General features: G+C 44.0%; 1 protein-coding gene across 7 annotated transcripts in view; it reads right to left on the reverse strand.

Annotated features, from left to right (window-relative positions):
• MSL1 (MSL complex subunit 1) overlaps window positions 1-26,668 on the reverse strand; it is a 1,034,461-nt gene that overhangs the window by 690,176 nt on the left and 317,617 nt on the right. For all 7 annotated transcript variants that reach the window (XM_044055025.1, XM_044055020.1, XM_044055021.1 and 4 more), the window contains one exon: window positions 13,961-14,334. In XM_044055025.1, the coding sequence (XP_043910960.1) occupies window positions 13,961-14,334 (374 nt within the window). The remainder of the gene's footprint in view (window positions 1-13,960; window positions 14,335-26,668) is intronic.

Consider the following 26,668-nt stretch of genomic DNA (forward strand, 5'->3'; position numbering starts at 1 on the left):
ACTGTACTATTGTCCGTCTTTATCAGCAGTTGTCCTGGATTAAGTAGATCCTTGAAGGCTGTCAGGGCATTCTGAACAGCCAGCATCTCTTTTTGATTGATATGAAGATACATTTTGCTTGTGGGCCATGTGCCCTGAATACATTTTCCTGTCATGTGGGCCCCCCAGGCATAATCTGAAGCATCTGTTGTTAGTGTTTGCCTGGCTGTGGGTAAAGTGGATGGCTGTCCGTTGTTGAGGTGACAGGCCTGTGCCCACCATCAAAACTCCTGTTGCAGGCAGGGAATGATAGAAATTCATTTTTCCAGGCTGTGGCAATGTTGAGTCCAAACACTTTTTAGATACCATTGTAGTTTCCTCATATGCAGTCTTGCATATGGAATTAACAGAATGCAGGATGCCATGAAGCCGAAAGCCTGCAGAATTTTTCTTGCAGATAATTGGGGTTTTGTTGCCAACATTTCGAAGTAAGAAGTCAGTTGCCTTTGTCTGGCATGAGATAAGCCATCTGGGCAGTTGTATTTAAGCTTGCACCCAGGAATATCATCTCGTGAGGGTACTAGCTTTGATTTCTTTTTGTTTATTGTGTACCCTAGGCAAATTAGCAATCTTTGCCAGATGATTTAGTAAAATGTCCTTGTTCTCTGCTTGAATAAGGCGGTCATCCTGGTAGGGATCTATTTGAATTCCTCTGTCTGCAAAAAGCAATTACTGGTGCCAGGCATTTTGTGAAGACCCTGGGTGCAGTAGATAAGCCAAAGGGCAGTGCAGAGAATTGGTAGTGCATTGAGCCAGCTATGAATCTGAGGTATCTTCTGCAAGATTGTCCGATTGGGACATGCAGGTATGAATCTTAAAGGTCCAAAGTTACAAGCCAAGCCTTCTTGCCCAGCATGGGCAGAAGTTGCTGCAGAGTCAACATTTTGAATTTTGGAACATCCAGAAAAGTGTTTAGAATAGACAGGTCCAGTATTGGTCTCCAGGCTTTGTCCTTTCTGGGCGCCAAGAAAAGTTGCAAGTAAAATCTTTGTCCCTGCTCCTGTAGTGGTACTCGCTGAATGGCCCCCATGTCCATGAGGGATGAAACTTGGTTTTTTGCCTCTGCCCATTGATTGTGTGGCAGGTCTGGTATGCCTCTTGTCTTTGGCAGGGTGTGAAAGTAGAACCTGTAGCCCTGAGACACTATATTCAAGACCCATTTGTCCTGGGTGATCATGTGCCAGTTTTGTGAAAAAAGTGCTAGTTTTCCCCTAAGGGAGCTTCCAAAAGGTAAGTGCTTGGTATTGGTAGAGGAAAGTCATTGGGACTGTTTCCTATAAGGTTGAGATTTGTCTTCTCCGCTTTTGGAGGTAGAAGCACCCCATTGTTTAGGGCTGCATGAGCCTTGGGGCTATTATCTGCCTCTAGGGCATCTGTATCTGCCTCTTTGTGGTCTGTCTGACACTGGACAGGACCAATTTTTTGAAGGCCAGTTCCTACTAAATCTGGGTGGCTGTACCTGTAAGAAATCCTTAACTGTCTGCATAGATTTCGCTTTATCCTCAATTTTCTTCAACACCTCTTCTGCCTTAACACCAAACAAAGTATCATGTTGTAACAGAGCATCTAATAATTTTGCTTTAACATGATCAGGCAGATTCTGTTTCTTTAACCAAGCATGCCTCCTAATCACAGAACCTGTTACAGCGGCCCTGCAAGAGGCCTCCAAGGAATCAAAACCACATTGCAAAGTATGTTTTCCTACTTGTTCAGCTGCATGCAATAAATCCTGCATTTCCTTGTTTTCTGTACATTCAGAGTTAGACAACATTTTCTGTTTTAATAGTGACATTAAGTATTGCTGATATTTAAGTATATGAAATTGACAATTTAAGGCCCTCATAGCCAAAGTAGCAGAAGTGTAAACTTTTACCCCCATCTGTCCAGTGCTCTTGAATCTCTGTCAGAAGGGACAGGGTTTTTATCAGTGTAAGCCTTGACACCCTTAGGACCCTGAGATATGGTTTCTGGGTCAGCAGCAGGGTTTTTATATAGAAATTTATGGGAATCTGGGACCCTGTAGTATCTGTCAGGCTTTACCGGTGCAGGGGGTATAGATTCTGGAGAGAGGCCAGACTCCGAAAAATCATCATCTACAATGTCAATAACAAGGGGCCTGTGCTGAGGAAGTAAAAGAAAATCTCTGAGCCTTTTCCTAGATTCTGCGTAATCCTGGCTCTCCCAATGAAAGTGCTCCCTCATGGTATGCAGGGTCTCCCCAAAGGAGAAATCTTCAGGAGGAGACGCTGAAGGAATAGATTCTTCAGCATCAGAATCCTCATAGGGAGGAAAAGAGTATTCCTGATCAGAGGAGGAACCAGAGGAAATGGAAACCTGATCTGAAGATTCATATTCCGTCTCCTGCCTAGGCCTCTTATCAGGAGGGGGATAGGAACCCCTGATCAAGGTAATAAGGTCTTCAGTCATTTTGAGCATTTGTTTTTTAGGCATAGAAGCCTGTCCTGGAGAATGCTGTACTTGTTTCATTGTCTTTAGAGATGCTTTAGTCTTTGGTTTAAAAGCTGAAGATGGCTTTACATATAACGGAGTTGGTCTGAAAACACCCTCAGAAGCAGATGCCTGCACAACAGCTCTGGACCCATCTGAGGGTATATTTTCCGAGGATCCAATACCTTGAGTTTCCAGAGGCCCAGTTGGCTCCATGTGGGAGTCGGAAGCGGCCTGTGGCTCTGAGGTAGCGGGCATCAGGGGCTGTGAAAGTGCCTCACTGAGAACCGGCAAACAGACGACTAGCTTAGTGGAAGCCTCACAGTCGGTTTTGGACCTCGGATGCCGGTCCTTGTCTTTATCCTTGCGTTTTTTTTAGAAATTCCAGTCGGTTGTTCCAATGGCATTGTATAATTGAATCTTCGGCCGAAGTAATGAAAGGCAAAATCGTGCCGATGCTTTATAGTGCGTTGGTTAAATCTAGCACAAAACAAGCAATGTCGTGGTCAGGGCCTAGGCAAGGAATACAGTAAGAGTGAAAATAGGTATTTGCTTCCCACAAGAAATACAATTGTTAACTTTTTCTGACATCGGTCTGGAGCAAGAAAAAAGTTTCCCCAACGGGGTACTTAGCTTTAATGAAGACTTCGGATCTGAAATTCAATTTCAAAAATCTCAGGAGTTGGCCGACCGGCACTTGTGAACTGCTTTTGCTTCGGGCACCGCGCGGCAAGAAAGACTGAAGAAAATGGCGTCGGCTGCATCTTTTATACCCCTGGCGCACTGATGTCAGGGAAGAGGCGACAGCAACCGACGCTGGACCAAGACTTTAGAATTCAGGCCGACTGCGGGTAGCCTGCCAGCAGGATAACCCAAGTGTAATGACTGCAACAGTGAAACATGATGAACATCTAGGACTGGGGGGATGGCTAAGGGCCTGTGCTGTAGAAGGTCCAGGAACTCTGAGTATCTTTTTAGTCTGTGGGTAGTCTTGACTCTCCCATTTGAAATGCTCCCTTAAAGTATGCAGGGTTTCCCACAAGGAAAACATCCTCTGGGGGAGAGGCTGAAGGAAGAGATTCCTCTGCATCAGAATACTCATATGTAGAGAGGGGCTGCATGTCTTCATAGTCAGATGCAACAGATTCAGCTGACTCTTGTTCAGACAAAACATCAGGAGATAGATCTCTTTCTTTTTGAGGGAGTGGCCTGGCTTTCCCTAATCACCATGATAAGGTCCTCTGCCATTCTAAGCATTTGTGACTGAGGCAAAGGAGCAGGCAGCAAAGAATGGCTGGAAGCCAGTTTCTTGGGGGTGGTTCGACCCCTGGGTCTAAGGAACTCGGTTGTTTTAGAAAGAATGGTAGCTGTGAAAGAAGGTGTCAGTTTATGTCTGGATTTCGTGTTGCGAAAGACTTCCTCGGAAGCTGGTGCCTGCACAGTGGCTTCGGAGCCATCCATGGTAGACACGACCGCAGGATCCTTAGACGAAGAAGAGGTCTGTGGCATACCGGACTCCAAAAGAGTCTCGGTAGAGGTCTGTGAATTAACTGAAGTGGGCATCAGGGGCTGCAAAGCACCTCACTGAATTCTGGAGGATTGATGACCAGCTTGCTGGTAGCGTCGTCTGAAGGTTTAGTCCTATGCGATCTGTCTCTGTTTTTATCTTTACGTTTTTTTTCTTGGAAGGTTTGCTGTCGGATGGCTTATCGAAGCCATATCGGAATTAGAGGACTGTAAAAGGAAATATCTGGCTACAATAAGGGCCCGATGACTAACAGTTCTGGCGTTAAAGCACAGAACTGACTACGAGGGACATCGTGGTCTGGGCCTAAACAAATGACGCAGTAGGAGTGGAAGTCCCGGTGTAGTATTTGCTTTCCACAGGCGAGACAATTAACTTTTTCTGACATCGGTTAGTGAAAGAAAAAAGGATCCCCAACGGGGTACTTAGCTTTCAAAGACTTCAACTTCAATTCGGAAACGAAACTCAGGTAACGGCCGACCGGCACTCGTGTGAACTGCTTTTGCTTCGGGCTTCACGGCAAGAAAGACTGATGTAATAGCCTTCTTCCTTTATACCACTGATGACCTGACATCAGTCTTCAAGTGACAGCAACTGATGCAGAAATACTAAGTCTCTGGTATTCAGGCTGGTCGAGGGCTACCCAATCAGGGATAACCCAAATGTGATGATTGCAACAGTGAAACACGAAGAACATCCAACAAGTACTGGAATACTGCAACACTGAACATCATCTCCTGATACTAGGCTTTAGTGATTAACATGGCATTTCTTAGCCATTAATGAAACTGTACAGCTTGGGAATAAAATCAAATGTAAAGCATACGTTTATCTTCAAGAAATTACGTTCTAGCAGAACTACTCTCCAATACTGCCACTAATGCACCAACATAATTGAACTCCTGCCTTAAAATCATAAGTGCTGCTTCGGGACTGGTGGCTGGCAACATTATTTCCCTCGACAGGATCTGAACAGTTGTTTAACAAAGGGGTTCAAGAATGCATGTGACGTGTAAAAAGCCTTACTAAGTTTAATTCTGTTGGCTGCCAAAAAAACAATTACTAGAAAATGGACATCAAAGTCTACAAAAACTGTATTTGCAGTACTGAATATTATAAAAAAATAAAATAACTGAGGAATCTTTAGAAAAGGGAAGGAGCAAACTACATAGAACTAAATGCAAACTGTGGGAACCTTACATGCATACTGAAGTTCAGGAGAAGTGAGGTTTAAGAGAAGGCAGGAGTTCAGCAATTTTTGTAATGTTGGAGTGATAGCAAAAAAAGTGATATACATTGTATTTAAATGAAAAATAAATGGTTTTCTTTTCTGTTTATGTATGTTTACCTTTGTCTCAAGTGATAACTTAATAAAGGTGTTTAAACAACAATGCAAGGGAAATGGCAATAAAAGGCTGGGTGGAGAGGGGCAGGGTTGTTTCAAGTCTAATTGTAAACTTTGGAAATATCCAGACAACTTTCAGAGCCATCAACCACCACTCCCCATCTCAAGGAGGTTACAGGAAAGACAACACAGCAAACTGAGAATATTTACAGCTATCCTGCAGATGACCAACAGCATGGAATCACATTACTTGCTTAAAAAACAATGATAACCAGCACATCACAGAGGTCTTGCCAATCAAATCTGATCAATTTTTATTACTGCCTCACCAGTGAGGCAGACAAATGTAATTATGCAGAAGTAGTGAAATCTGGATTTTGGCAAGATTTGGAAAATCATATCCAACAGCAAACTGACAGAAATTAACCAGACCATCACTTTAGTCTTCATTTTCTGATAAATAACAAAAACAAGGAAGTGGAATGGACATAAAAAATGGATGAATGATTGCATGCAGTGTGTTGCAATTGAAATGGAGATGCAGTAACGTCAGGAGAAAGCAAAGAAGTAATGTGGTGACACAGGAATTCCTGCTAAGACCAGTCCATGAAGTGTATTTCAACAGCAGCAATGGTATATGCTGCCACCGAAAACATGCAGTGGTCACAAACCAGAGCTAGTCTCAACAAAGATCTTGCTGGGATCTGGGATACATGGCTAGGCTAAAAAAGGCCCTTATGGTCATTAGCCTGGTAAACACCTATGAACCTATTTTAACATGCTAAAAAGTCCTGCAAAGTTCTGCAACTCAAACAGGGAAGTCTTCAGAAAATACACAAGCTTGGTAAAGTGACCCTTATGCAAACAAGGACGAAAGGCACAGTGGTTCACAATCATCAGTAAGACAAAACATGCTATGCAAAAAGACAGTGGCAAAGGACCAACAGGATACTGCGGTACACAACTCAAGAAGTGGATCTAAAGACAATGGGGCTATCTCTCCACTGAACAGGGTATTGATAAGACCACATCTAGCAGAGTCTCTCATGTACACACTATAAAAGAGAAAGTGATGGAGGGATGAGGCAGCAAGTGTGGCAGATGCTGTTGAAAGGGAGGGTGAGGAAGAAAAATAAATAGTTATTACAAGGATGAACTCTGAAGATGAATTTTGGGAAACAGTACTTCATGCACAGAGTGGTGGAATAGTACACTATAACTTATCAGACGGGTTTAAGGATAAATGTGGCGTGGCAATGAAAACATAAGAGTAGGGAAGGGGCAGTTGTTTATGGACTATCTGCAGACCTTAGCAACCTCTTCCATTTAAAGCTTCTTGAAAGTCTAAGAAAATATGATGCAAGTCTGAGATACAAAGAGCAATGAAGATGGTGAGTTCTGGCAATTTCAGCTCACTGTACTCATTCAGATTCATCACAGTAACTTGATCTAAGCACATCTTCTCTATAGTAACAGCCCACTGCAACAGTGAAACAGAAAAGCAGTTTTCTTAAGAACAAAACTATTGGTCTCAAGCTGCTATGCTGGGTGAATACTAAGGCATTCAGGACTGGACCGAAAATGCAGCAAATGTAGAAAACAGTACACCAGTTACACACCTTTCTTTCTTTAGCATCAAACACAACTAAAGAATAAAATGTAAAAAGGCCGAGCAAAGTTAACATTCTGAAAACAGAGTAAAAATGCTAGATACACACTTGTAACCTAACCAGAGAGATTCTCATGGCTCCAGATGTCTGGAAGTTTAAGCAAAGCTTAAATTCTATGTTGAAATGATTTCCTACTGCCTGAAAGTGGAAGAAATACTTGTTACGTATGTTACTATTAAATCAATATCACCATAACATAAATTTCTTAAACCAAAGGGAAAATAAACTGTTTCCTGGCTGTCCAGCAACCAGCATAAAAACGGAAGGCATAGTAACACATTTTACCATTTGTTAAACCTGCTATGAATGTGCTGTTCACACTGCAGTCTCTGATCTCCATTACAATGCCGAATGTGTCTGCTACACAATATTATGCTCTGTTCAGTTACATTTTAGTGTGCATTCATATGTCGCATTTTCTCATGTCCTTGTGGCTGAGGTTATGATGGGGAAGGGACCAAGAAAAAACAATTCACATTTCCCAATTAACAAACGGACAAAACAAAATGGATACCATTTCAAATCATGGTTCACAGGTTTACATTAAGCTATTCAATGCATGTTAGTAGCCACTGAACTAAAATATAAATTAGGTGCAGCAGCTCATAAACTATTATTTGTTTATAATTTAGAACTGCACAAATGTATACTCCAAGTGCAACATCTGTTAGGCAACAATTTGTCAGTCTTCTCAGAAGGCCACCTCTGTCATCTTCCAGGTATACCACTTGACTATATCACTCTTAATAATTCTACTGTTTCTTGCAAGTCATTCAAAAGTTTTGATTGTTAATACATGTTAAGTACTGCAGTTGTAGCAGAACATGTTAAGAAAAGTACAGTTGTGTACACACTTACTATAAATGTTGATGTTCGAGTGTATTCACTGTTGCAGTCATCACACTTGGGTTATCTGCCTGCAGGTAGCCCTCAGTTGGCCCGAATATCAGAGTCTTGGGATTTCTGTCCCGGATGCTGTCGCCTCTTCCATGATGTCAGGTCGTCAGGGGTATAAAACATGCAGCCGACGCCATTACATCAGTTTTTCTTGCCCCAGATGTCAGGAGCCCCCAAAATAGGAAGCAATTACATGGTGTGGAGCACCTCCAGTAAAAAGTAAATACCACTGCCATAAGATATGGCCAAAAAAGAGGATAGGCAGAAAGTATAGCAAAGTCAGGGGGCTGGAGGCAGGGTAACCAGGACTGAAACAGTGAATACACTCGAACATCTACATTTATGGTAAGTGTACATAACTGTACTATGTTCTTCATGTTTCACTGTTGCAGTCATCACACCTGGGTTGATTTCCAAAGTTGAGGAAGGGTGGATGCAGTCGAGAAGTATTTGGGCTGGCTAGTAGGCCTTTTAAGACTGCTGTAGCAAATCCAGCTCTGGATTTAGAAAAGATAGGTAAGTGGTAATGCTTGGTGAAGGTGTGTACTGAACTCCAGGTTGCAGCTTCCAGGATGTCTCTGGTAGGGACTCCACTGAGAAATGCTGTAGAGGTTGAGGTAGCCCTAGTGGAATGGGTTATGATCCCCTGTGGGGTAGGTTTTCCATGGTGCTTGTAGCAGAAATGGATGCAGTGTGTTATCCATTTGGAGATGGTTTGCTTTGAAATGGCCTTGCCCTCTGCCTCTGTAGAAAAGCTGACTAGTAGCTGGTCAGATTTTCTGAATGGTTTAGTCCTGTCAAGGTAGAACTAAGCTGTCTGTGCACATCCAAGGAGTGCAGGATCCTTTCCCTTTTATTCTGAGGATTAGGAAAAAGGTTGGTAAGTGGATGGATTGGTTTAAAGCCACGCTGGATACCACCTTGGGCATAAATGATGGGTTAGTCCTGAGGGAAATATTGTCCGCATGGAAGATAATGAAGGGTTCCACAGCCATAAGGGCCTGTGACTCAGACACCCTTCTTGCTGAAGTGATGGCTAAAAGTAAGGCTGTTTTCCAAGAGAGGACTTTTAACTCTGCTGTAGCAGCAGGCTCAAAAGGGGGAAGCGTGAGCTTCTCTAGTACAAAGTTAAGGTCCCAGGCAGGGAGAGAAGCTCTCCTCGGGGGGGGGGGGGGGGGGGTCTTAAATTGTTAGCTCCTCTCAGGAACTGTTTGACCAGAGGGTGAGAGAAGAGGGGTGGCTCAGTATTGCAATGAGGTGAAATGGCAGAGGCATGAATCTTAATGGATGAGAAGGATAGGCCTTTGTGGAGCAGCTCTGCTAGATAATCTAGGATTTGAGGTAAGGTGGGCATGGCTGTGCCCTTTCCCTGAGACTGGCTCCAAGAACAGCATCTTTTCCACTTTTCTGAATACAATTTCCTAGTACTAGGCCTCCTGGCCTCAAGGATAACATCCAGCACCTGTTTGCTGAGGGTTGCTGGTGATGTATTCAGGGAATAAGCCAGACTGCTACGTTCAGGGTTTGCAGCTGAGGATGCAAAATCTGGCCCTCCTGCTGGGACAGCAGAGAGGGGGTCTGATGCACGTGCCAGGGTGGCACTGTTGTCAGACTGCACAAAAGTGGGTACCAGTCTGGTGCAATAAGGATTGTCCTTGGCCTGTCCTGTTTGATCTTGAGTAGTGCTTTCGAGAGGAGGGGGAAAGGCATAGATTGAGAGGTTTTCCCATGTAAAGGATAGGGCCATCCACTTTCCAGGCTTGGCTGTGGGGAGTTCTGGTGCAAAATTTGCTCAATTGATGGTTCTGGGGGAAGCAAAGAGGTCCACCTCTGGTGTTGTCCCCCACCTGTGGATTAGAAGCTTGAATGAAATGGTTCCAGTTTCCACTCGTGCAGGTACATTAGACTTCTGCTTAAGTCATCAGACAGTGAATTTTGTTTGCTTGGCAGGAACTGAGCTTGCAGGTGCATTTGGCTGCTCAAGGTTGTGTTCCACAGAGCCATGGCTAACCTGCAGAGTGGGTAGGAATGAGTTCTCCCCTGCTTGTTTATGTACCACATGACTATGGTGTTGTCTGTCTTTATCCAGAGTTGTCCTGGAAGGATAAGGTATTTGAAGGCTGTCAGAGCATTCTGTACAGCTAACATTTCTTTCTGATTGATATGCAAGTGCATTTATCCTGGGCTCCATTTGCCTTGAATGCATCTACCTGCCATGTGAGCCCCCCGTGCATAGTCTGATGCATCTGTTGTCAGGGTTTGGGCAGTGGGGGTTGAGTGAAAGTGAGTCCCTTGTTGTAGTTGCAGGCCTCTGCCCACCAAAGGGCCTCTATCCTTAGGCAAGGAATGATCAGAATCACTGTTCCCAGGTCCTGAGAATGTTGACACCAGAAACTCTTTTTAAGCACCACTGAAGTTTCCTCATATGCAGTCTTGTATATGGAATTAGTAGAATGCATGAGGCCATGAACTCTAGGGCTTGCAGTATTTTCCTTGCAGATAGCTGGGTTTGGGTGGCCAGTAGCTTGAAGTAATTTGTCAAATAAACCTGCTTTTCTGGAGTGAGGAATGCCATCTAGGAACATGTGTTCAAGTTTGCTCTCAGGAATACAATTTCTTGCCTGAGTACCAGATGTGATTTATTTTCATTTATGGAACACCCCAGAGAAGTTAGGAATCTCTTTACAAATGCCAGGTGCTGAAGTAGCAATTCCTGACTGTCCACCTGAATCATGCAATCATCCAAGTATGGGTAAATTTGAATGTTTCTCTGCCTGCAGCATGCAATGGCTGGAGCCAGGCACTTTGTGAATACCCTGGGTGCAGTAGATAAGCCAAAGGGAAGTGCAGAGAACTGATAGTGCATACGGCCTGCCCTGAAACATAGATATTTCCTACAAGATTCCCTTACGGGGATGTGCAGATAAGCTTCTTTTAAGTCTAGAGTGACCAGCCAGAAGTCCTTGGCTAGCATAGGGAGCAGCTGTTGGAGTGTAAGCATTTTGAACTTTGGTACCACCAGGAAGGTGTTGAAAATTGACAGATCCAGGATAGGGCGCCAAGAGTTTTCTTTTCTGGGCACCACACAGTCTAGAATAGAAACCCTGTCCCCTTTGCTCTGTTGGAATAGGTTGAACAGCCCTGATACTGAGAAGAGAAAGTACTTGCTTTTGGGCCTCTGACCACAGGCTTGGGGGAAGGTCTGGCAATCTGCTTGAGGTTGTCAGTGAATGGAAGTAGAATCTGTATCCCCTGGGATACAATGTTTAAGACCCAACATTCCTAGGTAATGTATTCCCAGTTTTTTTGCATGCAGGGCGAGTTTTCCTCCTAGGGGTGCAAGTACTTTGGCATGGCTGGGAAAGATGCAGGGGAAGTCATTGTGAACTTTTTCCAAAAGAGGGTGGCTTACCACTCCCTGTTTTTGAGGTGGGAGGACTCCATTGTTTAGATCTGTGCATACCCTGAGAATGTAGTCTTTGTGGTCAGTTGCCCCTGGGTTTGGACTGAGAAGGCCTGGGAGGGACTGGAAAGGACCAGTTCTTCGAAGGCCAATGCCTACTAAATCTAGATGGCTGTACCTGTAAGAAATCTTTTAACAGTTTGCATAGATTTAGTTTTTTTTCCTCCATAGATTCATAGGTAGGTACAAGGCTACTGGCCCTAGGGCCCACATAAGCCTAGCCAAACTGTACCCTGGCTTTTGCCACCCAAGAAAATTATTTTCCTGTGCCCCTGTCAAGCAGAGCCACAGAAGTGATCCACGGGGTGAATTTCCCATCTCCTATCCACATAAAGATTTTTCTTGAAGAGTGCTACTTCTGCTTTTGTGCCAAACAAACATCCTTGATTTAATGGAGCATTTAGTAATTCTGCTTTGACATGGTCCAGCAAGACTTGTTCCTTCAGCCAAGCATTGTGAATACCCTGGGTGCAGTAGATAAGCCAAAGGGAAGTGCTTCTAAGGCATCAAAACCACACTGCAAGATACGTTTACCAACTTGGCTAGCAGAATGCATTGGCTCTTGTAAATCTTTATTTTCTGCACACTCAGGAATCAACAATATTTTTTGTTTCAATTAGTTCCATAATATGCTGCTGGTACTTCAACATGTGAAACTGGCAATTTAAAGCCCTGATGACAAGAGTTGCAGAGGTATATACCTTCTTACCCCATCTGTCTAAAGCCCTAAAATCCCTGTCCGAAGGGGTAGGGTTTTTGGCTGTAGGAGCCTTAATACCTTTAGGTCCCTGGGAAATGGTCTCTGGGTCCGCAGTAGGATTTTTAAGGAGAAATTTGTGAGAGTTAGGTACTCTGTAGCACCTACCTGTCAGGCTTTCTAGGAGCTGGAGGTAAAGTATCAGGGGTAAGACTTGACTCCATGAAGACATCTACAATATCCAGGACAGGGGGTACAGCTAGAGGCCTGTGCTGAGGCAAGTCTAAAAATTCCCAGAGTCTTTTTTGACTGAGGGTAGTCCTGGCATTTCCGGTATGCAAGGTTTCACCGAAAGAAAAGTCCTCTGGAGGGGAGGCAGAGGGAAAGGAATCCTCTGCATATGAATCCTCATAGGTGGATAAGGGTATGTCCTGGTAATCAGAGGGATCAGAGTCATCGGACTCATGGTCCGTAGAATCAGAACGAAAATAAATTCTTGGTCTTTTAGAGGGGGAAGGCTGGCTTCCCCCAATTAAAGTAATAAGGTCTTCAGCCATTCTAAGCATTTGCTTCTGAGGCATGGGAGCTTGAGAATGTGCTTTGGTCGGTTTTCTAGGTGTAGTGTGAATGCTGGGCCTGAGAAATTCAGTAGTTTTAGTCAAAAATGAATTAGTCTGCTTAATACGAACATCGGAAGGCCTGAATACACCCTCAGAAGCCGGTGCCTGCACAGTGGCTCCAGACCCATCCAAGGTAGAGACATCTGCAGGTCCCATAGTCGAAAAAGCATCTTGCGGCATACAGGACTGCGAATGGGTCTCAGTAGAGGCCTGTGAATCTGTAGAAGCAGGTATCAGGGGCTGTGAAAGTGACTCACTGAGTATTGGTGGACTGGCAACTAGCTTAACGGAAGCGTCATCGGCAGTTTTGGAGCTATGCGGTCTGTCTCTGTCTTTATCCTTACTATTTTCGGAAGATCGGTAGTCAGATGGCTTAACAAAGCCATTTCGGAATATGGAGAACGACAGCGAAAGAATGTAGCGACAAAGATAGCCCAATGACTAATAGTTCGGGTGTTGAACAAGGCACAAAACCAACAGCAAAGAATGTCTTGGTCTGGGCCTAAACAGGTGACGCAGTAAGAATGAAAATCTCTGTGAGGCATTTGCTTTCCACAGGCAAGACAAATGTTAACTTTTTCTGACATCGGTTAGAGTAAGAAAAAAGGATCCCCAACAGGGTACTTCTCTTTAGAAGACTTCAGGTTTGAAACTCGAATAATGAAAACTTCAGGTAGCGGCCAACTGGCACTTGCGAACTGCTTCTGCTTCCGGCTCCCAAGCAGCAAGAAAAGCTGATGTAATGGCGTCAGCTGCATGTTTTATACCCCTGACGTCATGGAAGAGGCGACAGCGTCTGACGCAGAAATTCCAAGACTCGGCTACTTGGGCTGACTGAGGGCTACCTGCAGACAGATAACCCGTGTGATGACTGCAACAGTGAAACAAAGAATATCAATGATGTCCTGCACTTCTGCCACTTGCTACAAGAAAATGAGAATTGTTTCACAGAGTAACAACTTTAAATGCGCTAAACAAGTATGAAGTAAGAATGTGTTAACAAGTAGCACTATCTGACATAATGCTGAGCAAATGCCATCAGTGACTTACCTGTAAGCATTCCTATATCACTGATAAATCTGCACCCACTTAAGTACTGATGGACTCCTACCATGTGACATACGCTCTTTATGTTCTTTACTTTCAAGATATTTTAGCTAAAGTTACACAGCAGATCATATTATTCACTATCACTTAGTTTCATGTTGTCAGAGTTTCTCCTCGTTCCAGTGCCAAGAACAAATTGGGTAACTTACTTGCTACAGTTTCCTCCTTTCTGGGTGAAAGTTCTCGGAGTGGTGAAGGTGGAGGTTTGTGCCACCGGCAAAGGTACATATCTGTGGTAGAAAGGTAGGGCAAATCTAGTGTTTCACTAGGGCAGTCTTTGTCTTTTATATGCTCAGCAGGCCCCTTTTGGAAAGCATCGGCTTTTACAGGTGTGTCCATCTGAGAAACGCAAATTTCAGGTGTTTCTTTACTCCTTAGTTCACGCTTACAGGTGGTTTCTGATACAGGCCTGCAGGGTTCTTTAGGTACAGAATGTTTTGGGGGTTTTGTTCTCAATTTAGAAAATTCAGTCACAAGCTTTTTTACCGGAGTTTTTTTCTCAACACATCCAAATGCTGATTTCCTATGAAGGGCATAATAAAACAGAACACATTTAAGCTTCATTATAAATTCTGTTTCCTAAACTACTGATAGACAAACCGAAGAAAAAAAAGAGGAAAACAATGCCCACGTCATGCTTTTTACAAGTCAGGCATGCAATTTTTATGTAGGCTCAACTTAAGGCCATCTCGATAAAATGCAGCTTTATTGGTTACAAAGGCAAAGTAAGCAATACCTCCGTGGAGGTCATGTCTTTTGTTGTAAATATGGATTACAACTTGAAGGAAAGCACTACTGTTTTTCAATTTGAATTGCTGCATCATTGGACAGTCCATAAACACCCAGGAAAGCAGGAAAGACATATGGGATGGGACATAACCCTAGTTGTTTCACTAATCAACAAATTCCAGTCCAATGACAGACTATTAAAGTAAGATGCACAACTTCACTTCTTTAACGCCATTCTGCCAACACAGCCTGCTTATAAACTGAAATCATTACCACAGTGTTCATATATTACATGCTGTTTACAGAGAAATATTTGACAACATGAGCAGAAAATACTGGCAAATAAGGAAGACAACAGTAGTATAAATCAGCTAAAACACAGCAACATCTAAAAGAAAAGGAAAAATGACTGAATATATATAGAACATTGGAAATGAGAAACAAGTTTTATGGGTATACTAATGTATACAATTTGCTCAGAAAAGGGGGCAACACAGTGTTGCAGTTTGCTGGAAAATATACACAAGTCAATACTCGACTGTAACAATCACTGTGGCATTACGAAATGAACATTACGAATACTTGCCCTAATGCCAGATATATGAGCAGAACTCTGGTAGCAAGAACAGAAAGGACTAATGCTGCATCTGTTATGATCATTTGACACACAGACCTTTCCCCAGGCTGCTAAACCCTACCCATAACGCTCATAACGCACTGAATGTCAGAATTAGCAGCGCCAACTCTGTGTAAATGAAGAGATGCTTCCTACAGCCCTTAACACTCTGCATCTGATGTAGAGCTCTGACAGTAGCTACAGCACAGACCACAACTCAAGCCACCTGGGTGAATGCCTTAAGGGAACCTGCCCTTAGCAAGACAACACGGAGGTCACTTCCAGTCTTAAGGTTTTGCAAAGGTGTTCAGGGATAACAAAACAGTTGCTGTGTCATCTAAAGAATCTTTACTGATAAAGGCCAAAGACAGCTTTGGTAGAGTGTGCTCTTACTGTTTTGCAGGATTTTGCCAAACGTGTCAAAGATCATCATGCCGTCTGAAAGCTACTTAGACAAAGTCTTCAGCAACCTTTACAACTTTTTTTAAACACTGGTGAAGGAAACAGACAATTGTCTTTTCTTATGAACTCTGCTAGTCTACATACTAGTTATGTTCTGTGCACATTTATGAAGGGAATATAATTTTAAATTAATCACCAAAACCACCACATTAGGGATGAAAGGAGTGATACTTAATGAAAGATGAGATACGAAAGGTTCACAGATGAGGCTTAACAGCTCGGAACTTTGACTAGCTGAAGTAACTGCACAGAAAAAGTGTCTTCCAAAAACAGAGGCTCAAAGGGAGTTAGTGTGAGCTTTGCCAGCAAGTATCCCAAGGGAGAAGTGGGTCTCTAACATGAAGGCTGAAGAAGTGTCAAAGAGAAAAGGTTTACCAACCTTCAAGGACTGGAAATGTAAGTTAGAAACAGCAGCTAAAATGAACTTCAAAACAATAAAAGCTAAGGCTAGCACAAAAAGTAGTGGAGGAACAAAGAGGATCCTAGTTCTTAAACACTTGTACTATATGGGAAGACTCATGCTACATCTAAAGAAATCCCAATCCCTCCGCACTACATTCTCCAGAGACCACAACCTCATTACCACAATCAACAAAACAAGCTGGATGGACAGGTTCATAACCCAGAGACTACCCATGCTATGGAATACACTTGGCATACATGTCAAACGGAGCACCTCATTGGCCCTCTTCAAGAGGAATCTTGATGAGTGGATAGGAAATAGAAAATTCACCCCGAGGATCACTCCAGTGACTCTACTCGACAAGCACTGGGAACTAAGGTCGGGTGGCACGATGCCAGGGTAATCCTATGGGCTAGGCTTGTAAAGGCTTTAGGGCCATTAGCCTAGTACATACCTATGAACAGACATTTCAGGAAAGAAAATGGGTCCATGTACCTGTTGGAAGCCCAAACAGCAAATGCTATCCATTTGACCATGACAGTCTTCCAAGTGGAAGGATGCTGGGAAGAACAGGAAATGTCATCACCACATCACAATAGCTAAACATTCTTCAGACACAGCAACCAGGCAACATTTCAAGAAAGTGAAGGTCTGCATTCATAGTTCAAATGTTTTTGATGCTGGAGCCATTATAAGAAAATGATGATGCAATGGGATGGTAAAAAGCCAACAACAACTGCTGTCAATTCTTTAAAAATAAACTTAATTTGTCAGTGGATGGGGAGGAAAGGCACAAAGGAGGCTTCTGGCCCATTTCCTGAATATCATTCTTTACAGTCAATAGGCTCAACAGCCCACACTAGGGTACAACTACGCACCTGTGCAGTCTACCTATAAGGCAGCTGAATTCCCCTGGAATGGGGGGGGGGGGTAGGAATTTTAGAAAATTGTTTTTCTTGAAGGATTTCTCCCAAAATTTTAATGTCCAGTCAGCAGAGACAAAAGGTGAGATCCCACCCCCCACACACACAGTTTGCAGATGTACCACAATTCCATGCTGTCAGACTTAATAGAAAAGTGGCTTTGTGCAATTCACTCTTGCAGAACATGGAAGGAAAGAAAGGCTACTTTCATCTCCTATCTAAGCCACTGATGTGAAAAATCTGATTCTTGAATGCACCAGTGTTCTTGTGCTGCATAGCCTGACACAGCCCTTTCCATATTTTGAGCCTAGTTTAAAGAGAAGGAACTACAAAGGGTTTGGCCATTAAAAGACCAACAGGGATGTCCATCAATGCAGACAGCAGTTACAAACCCTGAAATATTGAATGGTACATTCGGTAGACTCCTAGGATCACTGAATCATAATGGCCCACTGTAGTACTCTTGTATGTATTTCCCATGAGGCCCTATCAATATAATAGTGACCGCGAGTCTAAAATCCCAAATACATAAACTGGCTGTGGAAAGATCAAACAGAAGGGGGGGGGGTCAAGGAAAAGATATTTGACAATCTAGGGGTAAAAATGCTGGATCTTGGTATTTAAGGAACAATCAATGAAAGTCAAAGGAAAAGTCATACTAGATTTAGGTGAGAGACTGAAAAATTCACAGTGATCCATGAAGAGTGTAAAGTGTGGAGCAGAAGCCCATATGCCAGATGATAATGACTCTTGACAGCCCTTAGGATCCAAGAGATAATTAATTAGTACTAACACAACTTTCATCCCTTGTAGATGCAGCTGGTCAACTACAACCAAATTGCATCTCATTAATATTCAGAGTGGTGGTGAGAGTACAGCTGTGTCTACTTACAACAAATGTAGATGTTAAGAGTGTTTTAATGTTGCAGTACTAACACTACTTGTGGAAGCTCTCAGCAAACCAAAATACCAGAGGCTTAAAACCCTCCTCTCCCCTCAAGGGCTGGCAGACATCCTAGTCCTGACATCAGGACATCTGGTATAAGTATAGGCAACACCATCTTACAGGTCTATTTTTTTGTCCCCAAAGGATCTCCAAAATTTGAGCTCATGGCCAGAAGCACAAGGCACCTAAGAAATCCCCAGTGCACCGATGTACAATAACAGTATATAGACGAATAGGAAGGAAAGTAGGGTGGGAAGGAGTAAGGGATAGGAAAAGGGTGCTTCTCCAACTATAAGGGTTCACAGAGAGGCAGGAGGGGGCAGATCTTCTGCAACACTGAAGATATTCTAACTACATTTATAGCAAGTAGATGCAACTTTCTATGTTCATCTGGTTTCAGTGCTGCAATACTAACAATACTGGAAGATTCGCAAAGTTAAAAAGAGGGAGGCTGGAAAGAAATCATGCACAGTCTAAAAAGCCCTGCAGAAGCAAAGCAAGCCCTAGTTCTAGAAAAAGCAAGTAAGTTGTAATGTTTAGTAAAGTTGTGGACAGAGGACCAAGTGGCAGCTTCCCAAATTTCTCTGGTTGGAACTCTTCTCAAGAAAGAATGGCTAGCAGCTGTAGCTCTGGTAGAATGAATCTAAATATCATCAGGGATCTCTTTTCCACGGTGATGAAAATCCATTTAGAAATGGCCTGTTTGCTGACAGGGCTTCCCAAGTGTCCATGGTCAGGCAAATGGAAAACGGAAGCTCCTCCACAAAATCTGTCAGGATGACACAATCATCTAGGTAGGGCTAAATCTGAATGCCCTTTGTCCTGCAGAAGGTAACTACTAGACCCAGGCACTTTGCGAATACTCTGGGCACAGCAGACAAGTGCTTGTCACCTATGCTGAAGCAAAGATGCTTCCTGTGGGACTTTGCTATGGAAATGTGAAGATAAGTATCTTTTAGATCTAGGGTGAACATGAACACCTGTGGTGTAGCAGAGGCAAGAGCTTTTGCAGAGTTAGTATTTTGAACTTGGCAACAAGAACAAACCCATTTATTCTGGAAATGTCTAAAATGGGTCTCCATGTTGCCTCTTTTCTGGGAACAAGGAAGAGTTTAGAGTAATGCCCTCTTCTTCTTTCTAGGGAAGCAGGGGGAGGAACCAATTCTGTGGATCCCTACTGCAGCTGCAGACCCACTTGGGCTGTAGCTTCTCGAATTTGGTTTCTTAGAATGGACGAATGCCTGCAACCTTTGGCTGAGAGGCAAAAAATAGTCTGTAACCTGTTTTTACAATGTCCGGTACCCATTTGTCCTGAGTAATTTTTATCCATTCTTGGCAAAGAGAGGGAAAGCCTTCCCTCTAGTTCTGTAGAGTGTAGAACGAGGTTTGAAGAAAGAGAAAGAAGTGGGGTGGGACTTGAAGGAAAAGGGTCAGGGAAGTGACTAACAGAGTCATGGTACTTCCTGCTGGGTCCCATTGACTGGAGTCCACGAAGCCTAGACATTTGTTCTGCTTGCTATCTTTTTTTGGTGCCTTTGAGGTCTATCCTTCTGACTCTTCTCCTTATTTGCCTAAATCAAGAGGAAAGAAAGGACCAGGCTCCCATGGAATAATTTCTGATAAACATGGATGGCTGACCCTGCTGAAAGTCGACAGTCTGCAGAGGTTTAGCATTCTACTCCAATTTTTTGGAAATAACTTTAGCCTTAGGTCCAAACAAAAAGCACACCTATGGATAAAGTACAGTTTTGTACCTACCATAAATGTAGATGTCCGATAGGAATGCATCTGCAGTCCTTACAAATGGGTTGTCCTGTCATCAGGCAGCCCTTCGGTCGGCCGGATTCCAAAGTCTGGGTCTGGCCTCGGCTGGTGTCGCACTTCACCCGACGTCATAGCTGCAGTTATTCGGGTATAAAGGCATCAGCCGACGCCATTTTCCTCAGTGTTTCTTGCCCCAGATGCCAGGTGCCCTCTTGGAAGGCTAAATTTGGATAAATGCCGATGATTCCAAATAGTAGACAGCAAACACAAAAAATAAGCATGTATGTACATATATACAAACAAATACACCATAATAGATTCCCCCAGCTAGCTATAAGATGGGCAAATACCCTAGGAGTACCACAGAGGGAAGGTGGGTAATCCTGACTGCAGATGCATTCCTATCGGACATCTACATTTATGGTAGGTACAAAACTGTACTATGTCCTTCAAGGATGCATCTGCAGTCCTTACAAATGGGTAGAATACCATAGCCAAACTGGGGGAGGAGGTAAAAAGAAGTTATGGTGTAGTTAAGATCCCTTGCAAAACAGCAGTGGCAAAACCTGCTCGGGATCTAGAGTATAAAGGTAAATTATAATGCATGGCAAATGTATGCACGGAGCTCCAAGTAGCAGCCTCTAAAATGTCCTTGGTAGCCACTCCTCGTAGGAAAGCTGTGGTAGTGGCTGTAGCCCTTGTAGAGTGAGGCCTGATGTTTTCTGGAGTTTTCTTTCCATGGTAGGAGTAACAAAATCTAATGCAATTTCCTATCCACTTTGAGATTGTCTGTTTTGAAATTGCTTTTCCTTCCATTCCTGTTGCATATGCTACCAGTAGCTGGTCAGTTTTTCTATTGCCTTTGGTCCTGTCCAGGTAGTAGCGTAATTGTCTATGTACATCCAAGGTATGCAAAAGTCTTTCTCCCCTGTTCTGTGGGTTGGGGAAGAATGTAGGTAGGTGGATAGCCTGATGTAAAGATACTCTGGAGACCACCTTAGGCATAAAAGTAGGATTTGTTCTCATGGACACTCTATCTTGATGAAAGATCAGGAAGGGTTGTACTGCCATTAATGCCTGTAGCTCAGATACCCTTCTTGCTGAAGTGATTGCCAGCAGGAAAGCAGTTTTCCATGATAAGTATTGTAATTCTGCTGTTGCTGCTGGTTCGAAAGGAGGAAGTGTCAATTTTCTAGCACAAAGTTCAAGTCCCATGCTGGCAATGGTGGCTTCCTAGGAGGTTTTACATTTTAATTCCTCTCAGAAACTGCCTGAGCAGAGGATGTGAGAAGACTGGAGGATCCAAGTCGTATTCTGCTGAAATAGCTGATGCATGAATCTTAATGGAAGAATAGGACAGGCCTTTGTGGAAGAGCTCTGCCAAGTATTCCAGGATGTTGGCTATGTTTACCAGTGACACATCTTCTCCTTTTGCAGTACTCCAAATGAGATATCTTTTCCATTTTGCTGAATAATTTTTCCTTGTTGAGGGTCTGCGAGCCTCCAGGATAATGTCTTTAACCCTTTGGGATAAATTTGGGTTAATTGGCCTTATGCAATGTTCCAGGCAGTCAGCTGCAGCGTTTTCAGGTTTGGATGCAGGATGTTGTAGTTGTTTTGTGTTAACAGCAAGGGAACCAGGGGTAGGGGCCATATTTGTTCCCGAGACATGCTCCTCAGTAATGGGTACCAATGTTGCCTTGGCCAGTCTGGAGCTATCAGAATGATCCTTGGACGGTCCTCTTTGATCTTCAAAAGCACCTTGTGCATCAAAGGAAGTGGTGGGAATGCATATGCTGTCAGGTTTTTCCAACTGAAAGATAGGGCGTCCACCTTCCAAGCAAGTGGGTGGTACGTCCTTGTGCAGAATTTCTTTAGCTGGTGATTGCGTGGGGATGCAAATAAGTCTATTTGTGGGAGTCCCCATTTTCTTGTAATGGTTTTGAAGATGTCCGGATGCAGCATCCATTCGTGGGCATCCGTGGTAGTCCTGCTTAATATGTCTGCTAGAATGTTTTCTTTTCCTGGTACAAAAATTGCTTGTAACTGAATGTTGTAGCTCAGGGCCACATTCCAGAGGTCCAGTGCCATCCGGCATAGAGGGTACGAATGTGTGCCTCCCTGTTTGTTGATGTACCACATAACTGTGGTGTTGTCTGTCCTTATCATCAATTGACCTTGTTGGAGAAATGGTCTGAATGTCTGAATTGCCAGTTTTACTGCCAGCATTTCCTTTAGATTTATGTGTAGGTGCAGCTGGTCTGGAGTCCATAAACCTTGTATGCACTTGTCCAGCATGTGGGCCCCCAACCAAGGTCTGAGGCGTCCGTCGTGATGGTTTGGCTTGGTTGAGTGCTGTGGAAGGGCAATCCTGTGTTTGATTGACAGGCCTGAGCCCACCATAGGAATTCTTGCTTCAGGCATGGAATTATTGGAATTTGAGTTTCTAGGCTGTGCTTGTGTTGAGACCATAAATTCCTTAGGTACCACTGTAACTTTCTCATATGCAGTCTGGCATGTGGAACCAATATTATGCAGGATGCCATGAAGCCCAAGGCTTGCAGGACTTTTCTTGCTGTTAGATGGTTCTGCTTTGTTAATGCCAAGAAGTAGAGAGGTAGTTGCTCCTGTTTTTCTACTGTTAGGAATGCCATTTGTTTTGATGTGTCCAGCTCTGCACCCAAAAAGGTTATCCTTTGGGATGGTGTCAGCCTTGACTTTTTTATATTGACTGTATATCCCAGTGCTTGCAGTAGGTAAATTACCCTTTTCAAGTCTTCTGCTAGCTTGTTTTTGTTGTCTGCTTGTATCAGGCAGTCGTCCAGGTAAGGGTATATTTGGATTCCCTGAAGCCTGCAATGAGCAATTACTGATGCCAGGCATTTCGTGAACACTCTGGGCGCAGTAGATAAGCCAAAGGGCAATGCTGAGAATTGATAATGCTCTGATCCTGCAAGAAATCTGAGGTATCTTCTGCAATTTGGTCGTATGGGAACGTGCAGGTATGCCTCCTTGAGATCTAGAGTTACCAGCCAAGACTCCTTGCCCAGCATGGGAAGAAGCTGCTGTAGAGTCAGCATTTTGAATTTTGGAACAATGAGGAATGTGTTTAAAGCGGGCAGGTCGAGAATAGGTCTCCATTTGCTCTCTTTTCTTGGTACCAAGAAGAGTCTGGAGTAAAATCCCTTTCCTTGCTCCATAGATGGTACCTTTTCCACAGCTCTCATCTTTAATAATTGAGATATTTGTTTTAGAGCTTCTGCCTTTTGATTTGGAGGTAGGTTTGGCATTCCTCTCTTCCCTGGTAGAGTATGGAAGTGAAACCTGTAACCTTGGTCTATTGTCTGCAAAATCCACTTGTCTCTTGTGATGTAATGCCAATTTGTTGAAAATAAGGCTAGCTTTCCGCCTAAGGGTGCTTCTAGTTGTTCCCTGGTAGGCGGTGCCAGAGCCAAGTCACTGTGATTGTCCTGTAGTTGCGGTGGTGGCTGTGTCTGTGGCTGTACCTCGCTGGTTGTTACCTTGCCACTGGCGTCCCCTGTAGGCACCCCTGGATTGGCTTCTGCCTCGAACGCCTATTCCTGCCTCTCTGAGCTCTGGAGGAGTCTGGAAAGGACCAATTCTTGGAGGGCCAATTCCTGCTAAACCTTGGAGGTTGGACCTGTAAGAAATCTTTCACTGTTTGGATAGATTTTGCCTTCTCTTCCATCTTCTTCAGCACCTGTTGTGCAGGAGAGCCAAACAAATTGATCTTATCCATGGGAGCATCTAATAGTTTTGATTTGACATGGTCTGGTAAGGCCTGCTCTTTTAACCATGCATGCCTTCTGATAACTGTGCCAGTCATGGCTGATCTAAAGGAAGTCTCCAGTGCATCATAGCCGCATTTTAAAGAATGGTTACTGACTTGCTGAATGTTATGTACCATTTCCTGAACAGATTTTTTGTCTAATGGTTCATCCGAGGAATGACTGGTCTAGCATAAATTCTTGATACTGGATCATGTGAAACTGACAGTTCAAGGCCCTAGCTGAAAGAGTAGCAGAAGTGTAAACTTTTTTACCCCATCTCTCTAATGACCTGGATTCCCTTTCAGAGGGGAGGGGGTTTTTGGCAGAGGTAGCTGCTACAGCCTTAGGTCCTTGGGAGATAGTCTCGGGATCTGCAAAAGGAGCCTTATACAAATGGTAATGCATGTCCGGGACCCTGTAGTACCTATCGGGCTTAGCAGGGGCCGGAGGTAGAGAATCAGGAGCAGTACAAGCATCATTAAATGCATCATCTACAACAGAAAGAACTGGAGGTATGGCTAAAGGCCTATGTTGTGGTAAATGCAGAAAGGTTCTAAGCCTTTTTCTGGAGTCTGAAAAATCCTGGCCCTGCCACTGAAATTGTTCCCTCATAGCATGCAAGGTTTCCCCAAAGGAAAATTCCTCAGGCGGAGAGGCAGAAGGGATGGACTCTTCAGCATCAGAGTCTTCATAAGGGGAGAAAGGAGCCTCTGGAGGGTCTGTGTCATTTGAATCATCAGAGGAATCATCTGTAGAAACTGGCTCAGGGGGCTCTGCTCTAGGCCTCTTCTCTGGAGGTGGGTGAGAGGCCCTGTCTGGTTGAGGTTGGGATCGCCGGATTAAAGAAATGAGATCCTCTGCTAAACTAAGCATTTGTGAACTAGAGCTAGGCCTGTGAGAGGGGGTCTTAGCAGGCACAGATTTAGTAGTTTTAGCTGCTTTAGCCCTGGCAAAGGCCTTAATGGACATGGCTGCAGGTGGCCTAGCAGCTCCACGTGCAGGGGTTGAAATATCCAAGGGAATAGTGTCAGATAATTCCTGAGAAACTGCAACAGCAGGAAGGATTTCAGAAGCCGATTCCACCAGGTTGGAAGAGGCCTCGGTAGAAGGTAAGATTTCGGCTGAAGGAAGAACCGCTTGCTCGGTTTCAGCCGAAACCAAGACACCCGCGGTTGGCTTAACCGCGGTTTCGGCCGAAACCGCGGACCGCGAGTGTCGGTCCTTTTCCTTGCGCTTTTTAGATAACTGCGTAGTCGGAGGATCCGACGGCATAATATAAGCAAAATCGGAGCCGAAAAACTCCTCAGCAAATTCAGACCGACGTCTAAGCGTCCGCCGGTTAAAAGAAGCACAGGCTAGACAAGCTGCTACGTCGTGGTCTGGGCCTAAACAAGGTAAGCAGTAAGAGTGGAAATCTTTATGAGGTATTTGTTTCCCACAAGTTAAACAGTTATTCACTTTTTCTGACATCGGCTGAGGCAAGAAAGAGTCCCCAACGGGGTACTTAGCTTTTTAGAAGTCTTCGGTAGTAGTATTCGGTAGTAATCTCTGGTTCTGACCGACCGGCACTTGCGAACAGCTTCTACTTCGGACGCCACGCGGCAAGAAAGACTGAGGAAAATGGCGTCGGCTGATGCCTTTATACCCGAATAACTGCAGCTATGACGTCGGGTGAAGTGCGACACCAGCCGAGGCCAGACCCAGACTTTGGAATCCGGCCGACCGAAGGGCTGCCTGATGACAGGACAACCCATTTGTAAGGACTGCAGATGCATCCTTGAAGTACATCATGTGGGTTGTCCTGCCTCAGGCAGCCCTCGGTCGGCCGGATTCCAAAGTCTGGGTCGACGCGCTGATGTCGCATTTCTCTCCGACGTCAGAGCGGCTGGAGTATATAAGCATCAGCCGATGCCATTTTCTTCAGTGTTTCTTGCCCCAGATGCCAGGTGCCCTCCAAGGAAGGCTGTAATCAAATTGGAAGACAAAAACAGGATTCCAAACAAATAAATGAGCAATAAAACAAATACACCATAACAGATATCCCCAGCTAAGAGAAACAGGGATAGGAGTGGACCCCAGGCATAGAGGGGTATGGAGGGAAGGAAAATCCGACTGCAGTTGCATGTCTATCGGACATCTACATTTATGGTAGGTACAAAACTGTACTATGTCCTTCAAGAATGCAACTGCAGTCATAACATGTGGGTAGAATACCATAGCTTATCTGGGGGAGGAGGAATGCTCTAGGAAAAAGATGGTGTGGCAATCAAAACCTGCAGGACTGCCGAAGCAAAGCCTGCTCTTGATCTGGAATATAGAGGGAGATTGTAGTGTTTGGAGAATGTATGCACGGAGCTCCATGTAGCAGCTTCTAGAATGTCCTTAGTAGGCACCCCTATTAAGAATGCTGTAGAGGTGGCTGTAGCTTTGGTGGAATGTGGTCTGACATTGTCTGGAACAGTCTTTCCATGAAAGGAATAACAGAATCTGATGCAATGTCCAATCCATTTTGAAATAGTTTGTTTTGAAATTGCTTTTCCTTGGACTGCAGGGGCGTAAGCTACAAAAAGTTGTTCAGACTTCCTACTGGCCTTGGTTCTGTCCAGGTAGTAACAAAGTTGTCTGTGAATGTCCAAGGTATGCAACAGTCTTTCCCCCTTGTTCTCAGGATTGGGGAAGAAAGCAGGCAGATGAATTGCTCGATTTAAAGAAACCCTAGATACCACCTTTGGCATGAAAGTAGGGTTGGTCCTTAATGAAACTCTGTCTCTGTGAAAAATAATAAAGGGTGGTATTGCCATTAGGGCCTGTAGCTCCGAAACCCTTCTTGCTGATGTAATTGCCAACAGGAAAGCTGTCTTCCAAGAGAGAAATTGCAAGTCAACTGAAGATGCTGGGCTCAAACGGAGGTAGAGTCAGTTTTTCTAGGACAAAGTTGAGGTCCCAGGCTGGCACTGGGGCCTTTCTTGGTGGCTTAATGTTCTTGATTCCCCTGAGGAATTGCCTTAGTAAAGGGTGTGAAAAAACAGGAGGATCAGTGTTGTATCTAGCTGAAATAGCAGATGCATGTATCTTTATGGAAGAATATGAGAGGCCGTTCTTTAACATATCTGCCAAATATTCCAAGATGAGTGGGATGTTCAACAATGATGCATCATGTCCCTTGCTGGTATTCCAATTGCTGAATCTTTTCCATTTTGCTAAGTAAACCTTTCTGGTGGAG

This window comes from Protopterus annectens, chromosome 13.part0 (assembly GCF_019279795.1).
Source record: "Protopterus annectens isolate FY-2018-M chromosome 13.part0, PAN1.0, whole genome shotgun sequence".
Classification (NCBI taxonomy): Eukaryota; Metazoa; Chordata; order Ceratodontiformes; family Protopteridae; genus Protopterus; species Protopterus annectens.